Source organism: Colletes gigas, unplaced genomic scaffold, assembly GCF_013123115.1.
Source record: "Colletes gigas isolate AHSC1104 unplaced genomic scaffold, ASM1312311v1 Colletes_gigas_Sc00016, whole genome shotgun sequence".
Classification (NCBI taxonomy): Eukaryota; Metazoa; Arthropoda; class Insecta; order Hymenoptera; family Colletidae; genus Colletes; species Colletes gigas.
In genome coordinates, this window is record NW_025106645.1 from 5678784 (window position 1) to 5694337 (window position 15554).

General features: G+C 39.6%; 2 protein-coding genes across 5 annotated transcripts in view; both read left to right on the forward strand.

The window, feature by feature from the left end:
* Positions 1–15554, forward strand: part of LOC122400283 (serine/threonine-protein kinase 25-like) — a 186159-nt gene that overhangs the window by 162072 nt on the left and 8533 nt on the right. For all 4 annotated transcript variants that reach the window (XM_043401659.1, XM_043401658.1, XM_043401660.1 and 1 more), the window contains 4 exons: positions 12402–12567; positions 13516–13673; positions 14821–15006; positions 15264–15409. In XM_043401659.1, coding sequence (XP_043257594.1) covers positions 12402–12567; positions 13516–13673; positions 14821–15006; positions 15264–15409 — 656 coding nt within the window. The remainder of the gene's footprint in view (positions 1–12401; positions 12568–13515; positions 13674–14820; positions 15007–15263; positions 15410–15554) is intronic.
* LOC122400280 overlaps positions 1–15554 on the forward strand; it is a 249626-nt gene that overhangs the window by 122629 nt on the left and 111443 nt on the right. The gene's annotated exons all lie outside the window — the stretch shown is intronic.

Genomic DNA, 15554 nt, shown 5'->3' on the forward strand with positions numbered 1-15554 from the left:
GGATAGAGGATGAAATGCCCTTTAAAACGAGCGTTCGAACAAGTCGATAGCTTTATTAGTTCCGGAGATATAGCGATTTTAGTTTCGGTAGGATAGGGTTTGTTTACGTTTCGTTGTGCGCTCGCGAGTTCATTGACCTCATCTACGAAGATATTGTACTCGCCAAAAAGATACGAAATGATTAAAAATGAATATGTTGAGAAGCTTAAGATTATTAACAAATCAAGTTTCCTACTTTAAAATCATGCAAATCGTAAAGAAAACTACATACTTCGACTTCTGAATGATTTTAAAACATGTAGTATAAACAAACGTTGAACATTTTTCTGTGTTTCACTCGCTACTCTCAGTGTTTCTCACTTTCCTCTGCGATCAAGCATAACGCAGATAACAATCGACAATTTCCAAGCACCTCCCTCCATAACGTTCGCGTATATAATGTTCGCGAGGGAACATTAGGGAGGGATTACTGTACCTACACGAACGTCTACGCGTCTGATGTCATCGCGTGACGGGTGAATCCGCGGAGTAGCTTCTTCGCATCTTCTCTGCATGATCTTCCTGCCTCCGGGGACTGTTATTAAGTTGATCAGCTCGGTCAACAACAGTTATCGGCCTATTGAGACACTCCTTCGCGGTTCTCTCAGCTACCGGCGCTTTACTTTACTCTCGTCGTTGCTTTTTACGGGATCCGCTGACGCGCGAGTTTGCAGATCATCAGCGATGCACGATTAATAAACGACGACGCTGTCGGATCGGACGAAATCTCGGGTCAACCCTCAGGCTACGTGCATGCTATCTACTTCTTGACGACGGTTTAACCCGTCGATCACGAGTTAACTCGTACCCGACGATTTCTCGCTGGATTACAGGCGTTTCGAGGGATACAAATCAGCATGCGTCAGAGAACTGAATATTTATACAGGAAAAAATAAAATACAATTGTTGATAGAATTCTGCCATTAATTTCAAGGATCCTTTTCAAACGAGGCTGATACGGTCTAGTCGAATAATTGTTTTTAATTAAACTACACGGCGAGTTAATGCCAGTCGTGTTGACATTCACATCCTCATTACAGACACTCGAAATACTAATTCCACCGACGCCACAAAAATTTATAAAATTATATAGAATTATCAAAGGTTTCTTTTTTGAAAAAATTCTGATTTTAATCTTTGCATTATTCTTGTCCATTTAAAGTGCCATCGATAAAAATTGTGTCGAGAATAAGCATCGCATGCGTGTATTTTTAATGAAAATTTGTATCGTGGCGCTGTCGGTCGAGCGCTTGTGAGAGCGCGAGCCCTCTGGCGGCGAGCATAGGAGGCGACGCCACAACAGTATTAATTTCTCTTTACTGTACGTTCGCCAATAGCTTATCCTTAGCGAACAAATTGAGTGTCCAGAAAGGGTTCTTAATTTCTCCCGCGCGAGGCGAGAGGGGCGCGTTGATCGCGAACCACGGTTTCGTTCTCTTCCCGTCCGCAATCGTGGCCAAGAATTTTTCTCCCTCGACGCGAAGCCGTGACGAAAGCGAGCGTCGTTTCGCGTCTGGTTTCGAAATCGCAAATGAGAATGCCTCGGGTATGTACTTTGCTCAGGCGCACGAGAAAAGCGCGTCGGAGACACGTTTCGACGTAGGTAGGTCGAGGCGAGCAATAACAGTCATCGTACTTCGGCGACACTCCTTAACGTTTCTCAATCCGGATGCATCGTGGATGATGAGGGGCGTTTCGTCGTGATTCTCTTCTCGTTGCCTTCCCGGTCGCTTTTTTCTTTCTTTCTTTTTCTCCCTTTCTCTGAACCTCCCCGGAGACGGATTATTATTGTTCCCGGGTCTGGGCGTGTGTTGGTCCAGTCCGTGAATGCTGTTCGACGTTATTCTCCTCTTTCCCGAGCGTCATTATTTAATGCCTTCCCCTCTCCCCTCTCCCCCCTCCGTTCCTTTTTTCCGCGAGTAATTACAAGCGTTCGAATTGACAATCGAGCATTCCTCGAGCCTCTCCGCGCTCCTCGGCCATCGGGACGCAATTGTTCCGTCCCGGCCTGTTTTACATTCGAAATAATTAATTTCGCTGGTCAGCGAAGTTCGCTTTCTTTTTTTTTTGCTTTTAAATCGACGCGATTCCGAACTCGAATAGCCGGAACATCGTTCAGGTGTCGAGTGGTCCTGCGGGCCATCCGGATGGCGCCTTCGCTGCCCGTTGCGTTCGTTTCATTGTTTATCGAACAAAAGACGATTCTCCAATGGCGCGTACTTGCGGCCCCTGAAGACTCGAACGAGCATCTCGGGTTTTGTGAACGAAAGAATCCAATCGAATGCTTATTACGCGATGTACCGTTTGAGACCCCGTGGCTGAATGGCCTAGCGACTGTGATCGGATCGTCGTTGCCATTTTAACACGTTGTGTTCTCGATATTCGTCCAAATTATAATACAAGTAAAAATATTCGATAGTTCAATGGGGTGCTTGTTATTTTGTAGTATTTTTAACCCTTAACGGTCTGGAAGCACTGGGTTCGAGCTATTTTTCATACGAAGAGGAATTATGCACCAAGTATGAAATAAAAGATACTTAATTCTTTAGTGAAAGTTCATTGATATATTTTCACAGTAATTAGAGAGTGAATTTATTATAATAAGTATTCTACTTAAGGAATGAAAGTGTCATGGCGATATTGGACCGTTAAGGGTTAGGTCTTCTAGCGTGAAGCGCGTTTATTTAGACTTTCTTGGGAAATTTTTTGCGAATAAACTGTAAGACCTTTTGCAATCAAATTTACAAGGTTTATTCATACATATTTCAGTGAGGTTTTAAAATATTTTGGGCGAAAACAAGTTAACGTTACTGGCACTGCAAACTCTCAAACGTAGTCGCTTTTATAAGAAAGATCGTTTCACAGTGTCCATAATTCCAGTCATTTTATTCGTTTGATATGAAATAACCGTGAAAGATTCTTAATTAGTGTAAGTCTGGTTATAGCCAGTAGCAAAAGAGAAGAAAAAAATCGATAATTTAAAAAATTACAACACTTTGAAGCTATAAAAGATGTTATCTTTCAGCATAGATAATTAACTAAATAATTTACTGTCTTAAAGTGATCATAAAGGTTTCCAAATTTGAACCCCATCGAAAGTCTTTGAAGCCAATTGAAATAACAAGTTTAAAATTCTTTGAAAAAAGTAGAAATTTAAGTGTTTGTAAACCACAATATTTTTCATACATTAAATAAATATGTTTTAATATCAGAAAAATATCATTAATGTCAAACTTATTAAACTTAATAAAATTTTCCACTTTTATGTTAATTCTATTTATCTTGATCTTTGACACTTTTGTTTAATGTTTCTGTGGCGCTGCCTTACTGCTGTTAGAGCAAAGCTTGCGCTTGTGAGAGCGCTCGCCCTCTGGTGGCGAGCATAGGAGGCGACGCCACATTTCAAATTCAAAACTACACAGTTGTATTTATGAAAATCAAAAATTAGCCGGTGAAAATAATTTGTATTTTCTAGTCTTTTTGGGGATTTCTAAAAACTCGTCAGGATTAAAGAGGGCTACTTTATGCAACGCGATCAAGCCGTCGCTATTATTAATCGACCAATTTCCTAATGGCTGCGATCTAAGAATAGATTCGCGGTTGCCCGACGCCCCCAAACAGCGATGAATTTCTTTTTTTGCAACATCACGCGCCACGTCTTCCTCATTTCATCGCGATTATCTCTAATCGACGATCCGTTGAAATTGTTCGCTTTCGCTCTCGTCCGTGCACCCCGTCTGTTGTCGACAGACCTCGTGATTAATCCGTCGTTCCTTTCTCTCTTTCTCGGGCGCAGAATGTCCCCCCGCGCTTCGCTGCATCCTAATACGCGATTAGCGTTGCTCAATCCGGTCGTCGTGACCGACTCGAACTAGAAAAACTCACGCCCAGCCGTCATTTTGCGGCGAGGATTTCACCAAAGACAAGATGTAATTAGTGTTAGGCAGCTACTTTTCGAATATCAGGTCTAACGGGATGCTCCTGACGGATTATAATTATGGTTGCTCCTTTTGCTCGAACGTCTCGAACATCGAGCGCAACAGGATGTCTCGAGAATATGGAACATCCCAGGAAGGTGGTGATTCTATGTGAAAAAAACAAATCATTTCTAAGACAAGTGAATTTGAAAATTTATTGCATTACGTGATTTGCAAATTTATTATTTGCAAGACGTCGGTAAAAATGTTTTATTATACTTTTCCTAATACGTTAAATACGATTCTTTGTGGGACCAAAACTTTTAAACAATTGTCTTAGTATTCGTAACAAGAAAATTTATGAATTCTACTGAAAGTTATTTCCTTTGACATTTCGGCTTGAGAATTAATTGTTTTAGTTCCAAAGTGAAAAGTCTTGTCACAATTGTTTTCAATCAAAAATTACGGTAACACTGTTGCTGAAGCTTCCAACTTTAATCATTTGTCTCTCAGTAGACGGGTACAATTTCTACGAACAACAGACACTTGACAAAATGTACAATGCAATGGAAATAAACGATTATCCATTCTCTTATAAATAACTGCGACAAATTTGTTACAATTTTGATCAGAAATCACGAGTCATTTGAACCACTTCGGTGGTTCCAGCGTTAATGAAATTGCAACGTAACAGACGCAGTGTTTCGAATCTGGTCCCAGGGACAGTATCTCGATTCATTTTATTCCATTTCTACGCTCCAACGAGATCTCGAATCCCCGTTTCGGTCAACGAAATCGCGCTAGTCGGTTGCTAAATCACGTCTCGGTACATCTTTTTCTCCTTCGGTCCGCGCAACGTTACGGGGAAAGAAGCGACCGCGATGATTCAGGACGCAATGTTTTCGGTAGCATATTTTATCGGTGCCCGCGAGAGAGTATCCCGATTTATCGACATTTAATTCCACGGTTCGAGCGAACCGGAGGAATAGCCTATGCGAGGGCACGAATATCGTTGAAGCGAAGATTAATTTCGTCCCGTCGTTCATCACTGCCACCGGCACGCCTGCCGTTTCGCGAAACATACGAACAAAGGGACACGCGATAGAGAAGCAAAATCGGCCATTAATCACTCATTCGTCCAGGCTCCTTTTTGCTTCCTCCACGCGACTCTCTTTTTCCCGTTCGTCGATACGACGGACGAGAAATTACGTAATATTTATCCGAAGACGTCCTTTGTTTTACATCGTGTTTCGAATTTAACCCTTTGCATTCAGGACAGTGTCACGTTCACCGATCTCGACGATACAAATTCCGATTAATATTATACTGCGTGTCTCAGCTGAAGAGGACCACCTAAATATCTTCATTTTTAATGGCAGAACAAATGTTTACATACATAGGTACAGACATCGTTGCAAATCGAAGCAGCTAGATAAAATGCAAATTGCACAGAATTTACTTCACAATATAAATGATTTAAAATTATACAGGGTGTCCCGTAAATAGTGCAAGAACCGGAAACGTGGGGTAGCTGAGACGATTCTAAACAACAATTTCTTTTGCAAAAATGTCGGATTCGTTTTTGAATTATTAACGAAAAACACTGACCAATCACGGCGCGTGCACGAATACAAATAATTAAAAACACTACCACTGCAACTGTTACCCCCGCGGATCGGATAAATCAGCCAGCTGAATCGAATTTATTAATTATTTGTATTCGGTGTTTCCAAGGAAGAAGCGCGTTAATCCTGTCGTTGCCCGCGCGGCGTTTCCGTTCGTCGCTTTCGTTGTTCTCGCGATTCCTTTATCTCGCGGATAGAGAGACGGCTGCTGAACGAGGGGAAGGGAAAAATGCTTTTCAGTTTAATGAATGTCGCCTCGCGTTAAAAATGGCCGCGTCACGAGCGTGTCACGTCTGGTATGTCGCATTCAGGTATCGTCGAGAGACGCGCTGAAATGAAAGCGTCGCGTATAAAAATAAGCAATCCTCGGCGAACAAACGGATATGCCTAATTTTCCGTGGCACGTTCGCGAAACGGTGATAATTGAAACCACCCTAATGGTACTTAACATCGAAATTAGAGCCGTAACCATCGATGGAAACGAGAATCTGAAGTCTTTGAATGGAAATACGAGAAAGTCGAGCTAGCAACAACCGTGAAATCGTTTCGCGAAGATTCTATCGACTCTTTATGTTTCCAGGAGGAGCAGGAAGGATCTCTGAAAGGAGGACTTCTGAGTTTCCTAGTCGTGGTCAAGTCCTTTCACGGCCCTTTCTTCAATTTCCAGTCGTCCCTCTTTCCACGACAGCCGCGCCGGCTCAGACAAGGAACAGAGTTAAACTTTTCTAACGATTCGCGTCGTATCGACTCACCCTTTCTCGACAACTTCCCGCGAAATCAGAAAACCCTTTTAGTAGCTGTTAGTCCATTAACTCGATCGAGCACCATTGTCGACGTTTCCTTTAAAGAGCATGCTCGATTCCCATTATCCACAAATCATCGAAAAGAATACGGAGTATTTTTTAAACCATCAAAAATTAATCTTTTAGTTTAGAAATAAAATGAAATTTACTTTTATATATTTTGAAAAAAAAACTTTCAAATCGTTCTAAAAAAATTATTTTCAGCTGCAGAGGTCAATAACAATCATTGTTGGTCAATAGACGTACCCCCGAAATCCTACTCAGTTTTGAGAAAAAAATTCGAGTAGGTGTGAGATTTGTTGACAAAATTGAAAAATTTCAAATCGTTCTAAAAATATTATTTTCGGTTGCAGAGGTCAATAACAATCATTGTTGGTCAATAGACGTACCCCCGAAATCCTACTCAGTTTTGAGAAAAAAATTCGAGTAGGTGTGAGATTTGTTGACAAAATTGAAAAATTTCAAATCGTTCTAAAAATATTATTTTCGGTTGCAGGGAGTCAATTACGATCATTGTTGGTGAATAGGCATACCCCCCGTTAAAATTAACTTGGAGTTACCTATCGTTTCAAACCATTTTCCAACAAACTCGCGATCCGAATTAAAAGATTCTGATACGCTCGTAAAAAGTTACGTTCGACCGTGCATCCCGAAGCAACGTGTTCGTAAACGTACTCGTCGGCCAAAGCGCGCCGTTTTGCGTCAAAAGTGGCCTCGCGCTTATCAGACCCGCGAGTAATTAATCCTGACGCGTCTGTTTGTCTTCCTTAATTAAAAACCACCTCGCGGCTGCTCGCAAGAACCTGTAGCGAAGATGACGGTTCTTCCCAACCGGTGGGGAGGCAGAGAGAAATCCACGAAAATTATTTTGAAAGAGTAACGTCTTTTTCACCCTCCCGGTACGAGTCTGTCCCCGGCGAAGCACGCGTGACATTCAGGGGCGAAGGAATCCGCCGTAAAAAGAGCAGCCCCGACAGAGCTCCGGCTAAGTGAAATCCAAGAAAAGCGTCGTAATGCCTCGGTCCGTGTTCAACCCCCATCGTCACCCGCCCCTTTTCGGTTCTCGAAGCGAAACGCGAAGGGAGAAAGAAGTGTCTGGCGGATAGGGGAATGATTTAGCAACCCCCCGGTTGCGTCTGCAGAAGTGGCCTGGTTGAAAACCGGGTTGAACGAACCCTCGCGAGCCCGACCACCTACGTAGACGAGTATCTACATGAGAATAAACGCAGCCGGCCCGCTGCGCTGCGCGTTCTGACCGTAGGACGATGATAAATGGCGCCATTTTATGGGCAACCATACACAGCCTCGCCCCGTATCGCGGGTACGGGGACGCTGGTCGCGTTGGGCGCCGCGTGGTTGCTATGTGAAAATTATACCCCATAAAGTGTCGGACGTTGTCAACCGCGGGACCTTCGTGACGGCTGAAACGTGATCGAGAGATCGTCGGGAGTTCTTCTCGAAGACGTTCTCGGTTCCCTTTCGTTTGATTTAGGGCCTGACTCGCGACGTCTATTCGAGCTACGAGGAAATCTTAGGGACGATGTTTGAGTAGAATCTGTGAGGGTGTAAACTATGAGGGATGATATGTATGAATATGTGTTTGAGTTCTGGGGATCAACGCTCGATGGTTTTTGTAGGAATCGGCTCTGTTAGATTAGTCTAATAGGTCATTTAACCTTTTTCTTCTGTAGACTCCTCTCGACACTCGAATGAAGCTTATGGACCCCTTAAAAATAACGATTTAGAATATTAGGTAAATTATGGGGGTAGTCTCATGTGAGACCTCAAAAAAATCAATTTTTTGAAAGTATCTTCTTAATTTTTTTAATTTAGTCAATCTTGAGAGCTGCAATCACCCACCTACGCCAATGTTTAAACACGTGTTTACTGTGGACGTGATAAAAACATGAAAAGTCAATAAGAATTATTGAAAAATTTATTTTGTATTCCCAAAGGATAGTTAAGTAAATTGCGAAAATAAATTATAGAGTTGGATGTAACATTTAGTTAAAAAAAATTAATAAAGATTAAATTTTGCAACGTACACACGAGACTGCCCCCTTAGTGTCTTCAAAATTGATTTATTTTGATAAAAAAAAAAAGGTTGACTTTGGATGAGGACATCAGGGTTAAACGAAGGTAAACTTCATTTTTTCAATTGCAATCTAATTTGAACGCACTACGAACCATGGCTATTGAAAATCAAATAGCTAAATATTAGCTTGCACGCTGAAAAATAGAAATTTCTTCGTCACGCTTGATCCACGTCGCGAATTGTCACATTTATTTGACCTCTCCCGCCTCCCTGAAGAAGATGTCGTAAATCGGTGAACGATCCATCAAGTTCAACGACCACTGTCCCAAATGTACCCGAATTGTTAACGACTGGCTGAGTATTTATATAATCGAACGATCTATTTTCGAAATTTTAGCTGTCAATCCATATGTCCGACCAATGTTCGCACGTTTCACTAGTTCACGAAACTTAGCGACGCCCTCTGATGTTAAAAGAGTAAACTTTCTGACTTTCCTGCCGCTATAAACGTTTTAAATAGCTCTTTAATGGATACCATCAATAGTGCACCAATATAGGTCAGTTCACTGATCGAAAGCTTCGAGGTTCTTGTGAACTTAAATTAGTCAGCCTATTTATTCTAGTACCGTCTAAATTATACGCAGCAGTATTTCTGCGCGATAAAAACAGCCGTTATGCATGGGTCCTTCCAAACATTAAATTTATTACAACGTTTTCTATCTTAATGTTTTCAGTCCTCGGTAATTATGACAAGTATTTTTCTAAAAATTGATAGAAAACTTAATTTAAAAAAATATTTTCACGTAAAAAAAACAAAATGGTTAAAAAGTAAATAGTCGGTGTACATAGTATTGGTCAATTCGTACGAGAGAATGTGATAGTTTTTGATTATGTGTCATGAGCATTATTTATTATTAAAGGAAACGATAAGATTCGTAATAACTGGAACCAGACTATTTGAATTGTTTACCATTTGAATATTCGACTATCATTGAAATTTTAATATCACATATTTCCTGTAAAAAATTCAAGAAAATACCTCTATAATAATAATAATTTATTCCACGTAACCCCATTTGAGTATACGTATAATACAGTGCAGAAAAATGAAACGATAAGAATGATATGATTTATAATAATGTTAACCATATAAATGACGATCTTATAAGCAAGCAAGTAAAAAATCCACGAAAACTTGATGAAGCCAAGACTTAATTTCAGCAACAATAATTTAAATATGCAGAGAGAACTCGAATTTAAATGTCACACATTTCAGATATCGAGCTAGCTTTGTGGGTAAAAAAAACAATTGGAAAAATGCCTCTAATCGACCTGGTGGTCTCGTATTCATCAGAATCTAATTCTGTACAATTTTGTCGTATCTATTTTGACAACTGAGACCTAAAATTATCGTTTGTGGGAGGATATAGAGGGAACAGGACGTTGTCAGGAGTCCGAAAATAAAACACCTCCCAGTCTTAATAACTGTGATTTAAGTTATTTTAACTGTGATTTTAGCTATTTTGTTAATTTTAAATATTTAAAAGTTTAGTAAAAAGTTTAAATTATCCATCGTTGAGAGATTGAATCGATCCATCGTCGCTAGATCCAATCGAACCGTTTATTTGTCTCCGTTGCCTTGGCTTCTTCCGCAGCGTGAAGATGATCATCCCTCGGTTGTACCAGAGTCATCATCCTGTTTCGATAGCGCTTAGTGATTCCTTCACAAGCCGGTGACCAAAGAGCGGGAATCTTGAACATCCTTGTGCGAGCCAGTGATTAATCTCGTCGATTATCGGCAAATCGATGAGTCAGCCTTACGCCGATGCGTAACGCTGGTAGCACACCGATTGGACATCGATGTCGGATATAATTATCGCGGAAGGTGCGGTCTGCGTTGGCACGGCCATTAGGGCAACAAAGATTGATGGTCTACCAACGAAGACGCGCCGTTTGCGAATGGCAAACGTAATTTGTAAAAAAAACCGCCAACGCGTCAGGAGCTGGTGCCGCAGGATGAAAGCTAAATTTGATCTAGTTCTCCTTCCCTCCTCTTTTCACTGACCATTTCGCGTCAGAGGATTCCGGAAGTGGCTCTGTCAACTCGTCTCAAGGCCCCTCACTTTACCCCTTAAAATAGATCATTTTCGCGAATCAGAATATGTCTATTTTCGCTAATTGGCCGCGATCCCGGATGGGTGCATTTTAAAATTAGTATATTTGGAACAGGCGTCCCTCCAATTGGTAATCAGAATTGAACGGTAATCGATTTATTTGCTATTTTTGTAGAAGATTGCTTTAACTATGGCCTGGATATTTTCGAAACACTATTTCTGATAATTAGAAATTCGTATTTTTATTAATAGAATTAATTAGATGGGAGATTTGTAGAGGGTTGTCTCGATCCTTAAATAAGATAATTCGTATCTTACTTTGAGCGTTGCTTGTATTTTTGCGTATTGAGTGCATTAGTTTCTTCAGAATTAAAATTTCCCATAAATAACATTAATTTATTTGTATGTGTACATGATCGAATACATATTTTGTAATAATTTTAATAGCTGTGGGTTAGTAGAGTCGCTGTTAGAATAGTAAATAGCCAGGGATAAAACGAGCCCTCGTCGTTGGAAGTCCACGGCATTATTAATAATTAATAACGAATTTAAAACTGTATTGTTACAGAAGGGAAATATAATAATGATTCACAATAAATGTAAAAAGAAACATTTTAATACAAAATCAAAGAAGTTTTATAGCGATGATACAATGGCTTTGCCAAAGGAAAGGGAAGGTTTACTATTTTTCATAAAATTCCATTATATGATTACGAGAATAATTTCTTTGTGATATGAGAGAGTTCCAATTAGTAAAGTGTCTCAGAAAGTGTATGATTAGAGAGAGAAAATATTGTTACGTCATTCCTGGATCCTCATCGCAAAATATTGACAGAATAAAGTAAGAGCGTAGGTGTACGTTATGGCTAATGGGGGCTTGTAAGAGTTCTTAAAGAAATTAGTTTTTAAGTAATTGGAAAGAAGAAAAGCCCGTATTATCGAAGCAAAACGTTAAAGCTAATATAACTTTTGCAACAAAGAAAAATATGGAAACTGATCAGTCGATAATTAGAAACGCGTTGTATGGTCAAATAAAAAGAAAACATCGATTTTCAAGTAACAAGATGTAGGTGATACTGAATTAAAAAGTATAATTATTATATAATTAGTGACTGATTCATTATACTCTCAGGATGAAGGATCATTTTGTCGTATAAGAATTATGTATACAAGGTTTAAATAAAAACTTGTGAACTTTATTCAAACCACAGTCATTTCATAAAAATTCTAGGGAAAGTACCAACAAAATTTACATTACTTGTTCGAGAATAGTGAAATTTAATTTAAAAATGTAGCAAAGTATGTTAAGACGAATAATAACAATATCATTGGTATATTTTAAATCTATCGTACATATTTGTAATTTTAAATACACGATTTACATATTATGTAAATTTGTCTTCCATTTGTAGACACAGTGTAAATTCTTATTTGAACAAAAGTTTACTTACATGAAAGCTTGTTCGAATAATTCTAGAGAAAAATAAATTGTTCATATTAAAATAGATAATCTAATATAGGCATATACTTTCTCTATTAAAATTTGCGAGAATAATATTGGATTTATTTTCGATGAAATGTTCGAAATGGAAGCTTCACCCCCATTGCTTTTGTTAAACATCGACGATGAATACGGAGTACTTGGTAGCTATTAATTTGTTTAATCCGAAGTCGATTCGTATATCGAAAGATTAGTACCACAAAGTAGAAAGGCCCCATTAAAAGAATTCATTTTTGCCCGACACTGTTGGGGGGCATCGAACAAAATGGCCGACAGTTTCGAAGCCAAAAAGGGGGGATGAAGTTTCCAGACGCAGAAGCGTTTTTCGGACGGATGCGTACAGCCGTGAATCTTTCTCTGTTTGCAGGGTACGAAACTATGGATTATTATGGAGTACTTGGGTGGCGGCTCGGCCCTGGACTTGATGAAGGCCGGTAGCTTCGAGGAAATGCACATCGCGGTGATATTGCGCGAGGTGCTCAAAGGGCTGGATTATCTTCACAGCGAGCGGAAGCTTCATCGCGATATTAAAGGTGCATTTACTGGAAAAAGAAGAAGGCGAAAAATAATAAGCTTTTAATGTCTCTTAACGGGGGAGACTTATGTAAAATGGTAAAACGAGAAGGGATGTTTCACAATTTTTTTATAACAGAAGATCTTGATGACTTTTCACGTGTATTCTTTAACATTTCAAGATACAAATACTTCTTTTTAATTACGGTTTATCGACTTTGTACGGTTATCGAACGACATTTTGTTCATAATAGTGCTACGCGTCGTATGAACTAAAATCCTCCTTAAAAAATGCAAAATTGTCGTAGATACACGGTTCTGAACACAAAAAAAATTCTAATTTATTTATGCAATAAACATAGTTTAAATAATTATTACTATGAAGGATGTTAGTTAGATGTTAGTGATATCTATACACAAACTTATATTACTGTATTAAACTAAATACCTGAATCATAAAAAAAACATATTTTACACATTAAAATCAACACAAATCAATTCATTCTTTCTCGTGGCCATTTTTGTAGGAACAAATTTAAACAAAATTAAGTAGCATATGTTTGAAAAATTATTTGTAATTAAATCGTACGTCAATTGGTTAATAGTGAAAAATACTGTTCACGACTGGATCAATTAAAATCATACATGCAACACTGCTATTACAGATATCAAAAAAAGGAGTTATTTTTCACCCTGTTTACCTTAGATATTTCGTACCTTTCAAAATTTTCTCAATAAAAAAATCGTTTGGAAACGCTTGTGTTTAAATTTTTGAATAAAGGAACAAATTGCCTAAATTACAAAGGAATTATCAAGGCGTTATAAATTATAAAGGAATAAATTACAGAAGGTCCAGGAACAAAATAGTCAGTATTTAACATTTTTATAAAAGAAACGCGAACGAATTACACAACTCAATATTTGGATCGGGGGATCGTTTTGATAACAGTCGTATTTTGTTTCAATAGCTGCGAACGTTCTGTTGAGCGAAATGGGGGAGGTGAAGCTGGCCGACTTCGGTGTGGCTGGACAATTGACCAACACGACCAGCAAACGAAACACCTTCGTCGGGACACCGTTCTGGATGGCACCGGAAGTAATCAAACAATCCGCCTACGATGCCAAGGTAATTAAACGGGATACAAAGGTGAACACGCGGTCTCTAAAGTCGAGGGGGAGCATATTTTTAATCTCATTACCATAGTTTCGAAGACAATATTTGCGAGCTACAACCGCGGGGGGGTCGCGTAATCCTGCAGATTTAATTTCATTTCTCGCCACTAACTTAACTTGGTCGGTTTTAGCACGGTTTCGTTGTCCGGGGAAAACAACTTCTGGAAACTTTAATCCCGCCTCTCCTGACCATGCAGTCGTTCCCAAAGCCAATATTAGCTCCGTAACGAACGAGAATAGCATAACTAATAGGAGTCGCCGCCATTTCGGGGTTTACTTCCGCGCGAAAAAAAGGCGATGTGGCAAATTATTCTGTTTCTTGAGCTATTCTTATTTAGTGTCTGTATTTCTGACTTCCTCTATGCTTGTAATCATTGTTCAGAGTGTACACGTCCATCCAGAATTGATATTATTGCGCGAGAAATGGAATCAAATATAATATGGAAATAGAACCGTGAAAGAAATATACGATAATTAAATATAAAAGTATTTAAGGATTACAAGAGGGCAGTTATATGCAAGATTTCAAAACAGTTCAATAAACGTGCAACAATTTTAACAGTATTTGTAAGACACGTCTCGAAAATGTCAATTATTTGATTCATGTTCGAACGATTTCATAATTGCATCTTATTTGTGAAGTATATGAATATAAGATAGTATTTTGTTGGTTCACCATGAATTTTTTTTACCTCATTTGTAATTTTATTCTGCGATCTTCTACTATCTTTTGGATAATTTAAATATCCTTTTACATTAAAATTCATTGCTCTGTATATTAAAAAATCCAGATATTTGTGTATTGATTTCCTCGATATTAATGATTGTAAATAGAAATCAAATAAGACAAGGTGAATTGAATGGTTGATATATTTTGACCGCAATAATTTTTAAATATGAAATATGGTTACTGTTACTTTATCTTGATGTAATAACGTAAAATAACGGGCTCGTCGCGCGACCTAATAATAAAAAGAACCTCTTGTTCCTGCTTGGCCCCTTCGACGGGCATCTGGAAGGCGGAAAGAGCGGTCACGAAGTCATTAGCGTCTCGTTAACGCCTCGCGAGGATCGTAAAACGGGTAACGCTTGTTCCGCAGGCTGACATTTGGTCGTTGGGCATCACGGGTATCGAATTGGCCAAGGGAGAACCGCCGAACAGCGAGCTCCATCCCATGAGGGTCCTGTTCCTCATACCGAAGAACAATCCCCCGCAACTGACTGGAAATTACACGAAGCAGTTCAAGGAGTTCGTCGAGGCCTGTTTGAACAAGGACCCCGAAAACGTGAGTTGATCTCCATCCAGCGAGACGCGGTTACGTGCTCGCGACGGCTCTGCTAATTTCCCATTCTACCAGCACGTACTTTGCGAACAATCTTTGCAGTCTGCTTTTGTCAGCGGCTTCCGGCCCCGAGAACCCACCGTGAGATGTCCTCCGAAAGCTAGCCTGCGCACTCGGTTATTTCGTATCTGCTTCCTCGAATACGTTCTCGTTCCTTTACGGACCGCGCGGTCAATTGTTCTTTTTCCTGATTGCTTCAGAGGCCGACGGCGAAAGAACTGTTGAAGTTCCAGTTCATCAGAAAGGCGAAAAAGAACTCGTACCTGATCGACCTCATAGACCGGTACAAGAAGTGGAAGTCCCAGCGCAGCGAGGAATCCGAGACCGAGAGCGAAAATTCGGACTCGTGAGTATCGACGCCTGTCTTTTACATTTGGACCAACGATAATTTACATACTATCGTTCGAAAGGAAAAATTGGATCGTCAACTTCGAGTTTGTAGTAGTCAAACGTGAACATCGCTGACATGGTTTTGTTTGTATCTGTTGTAA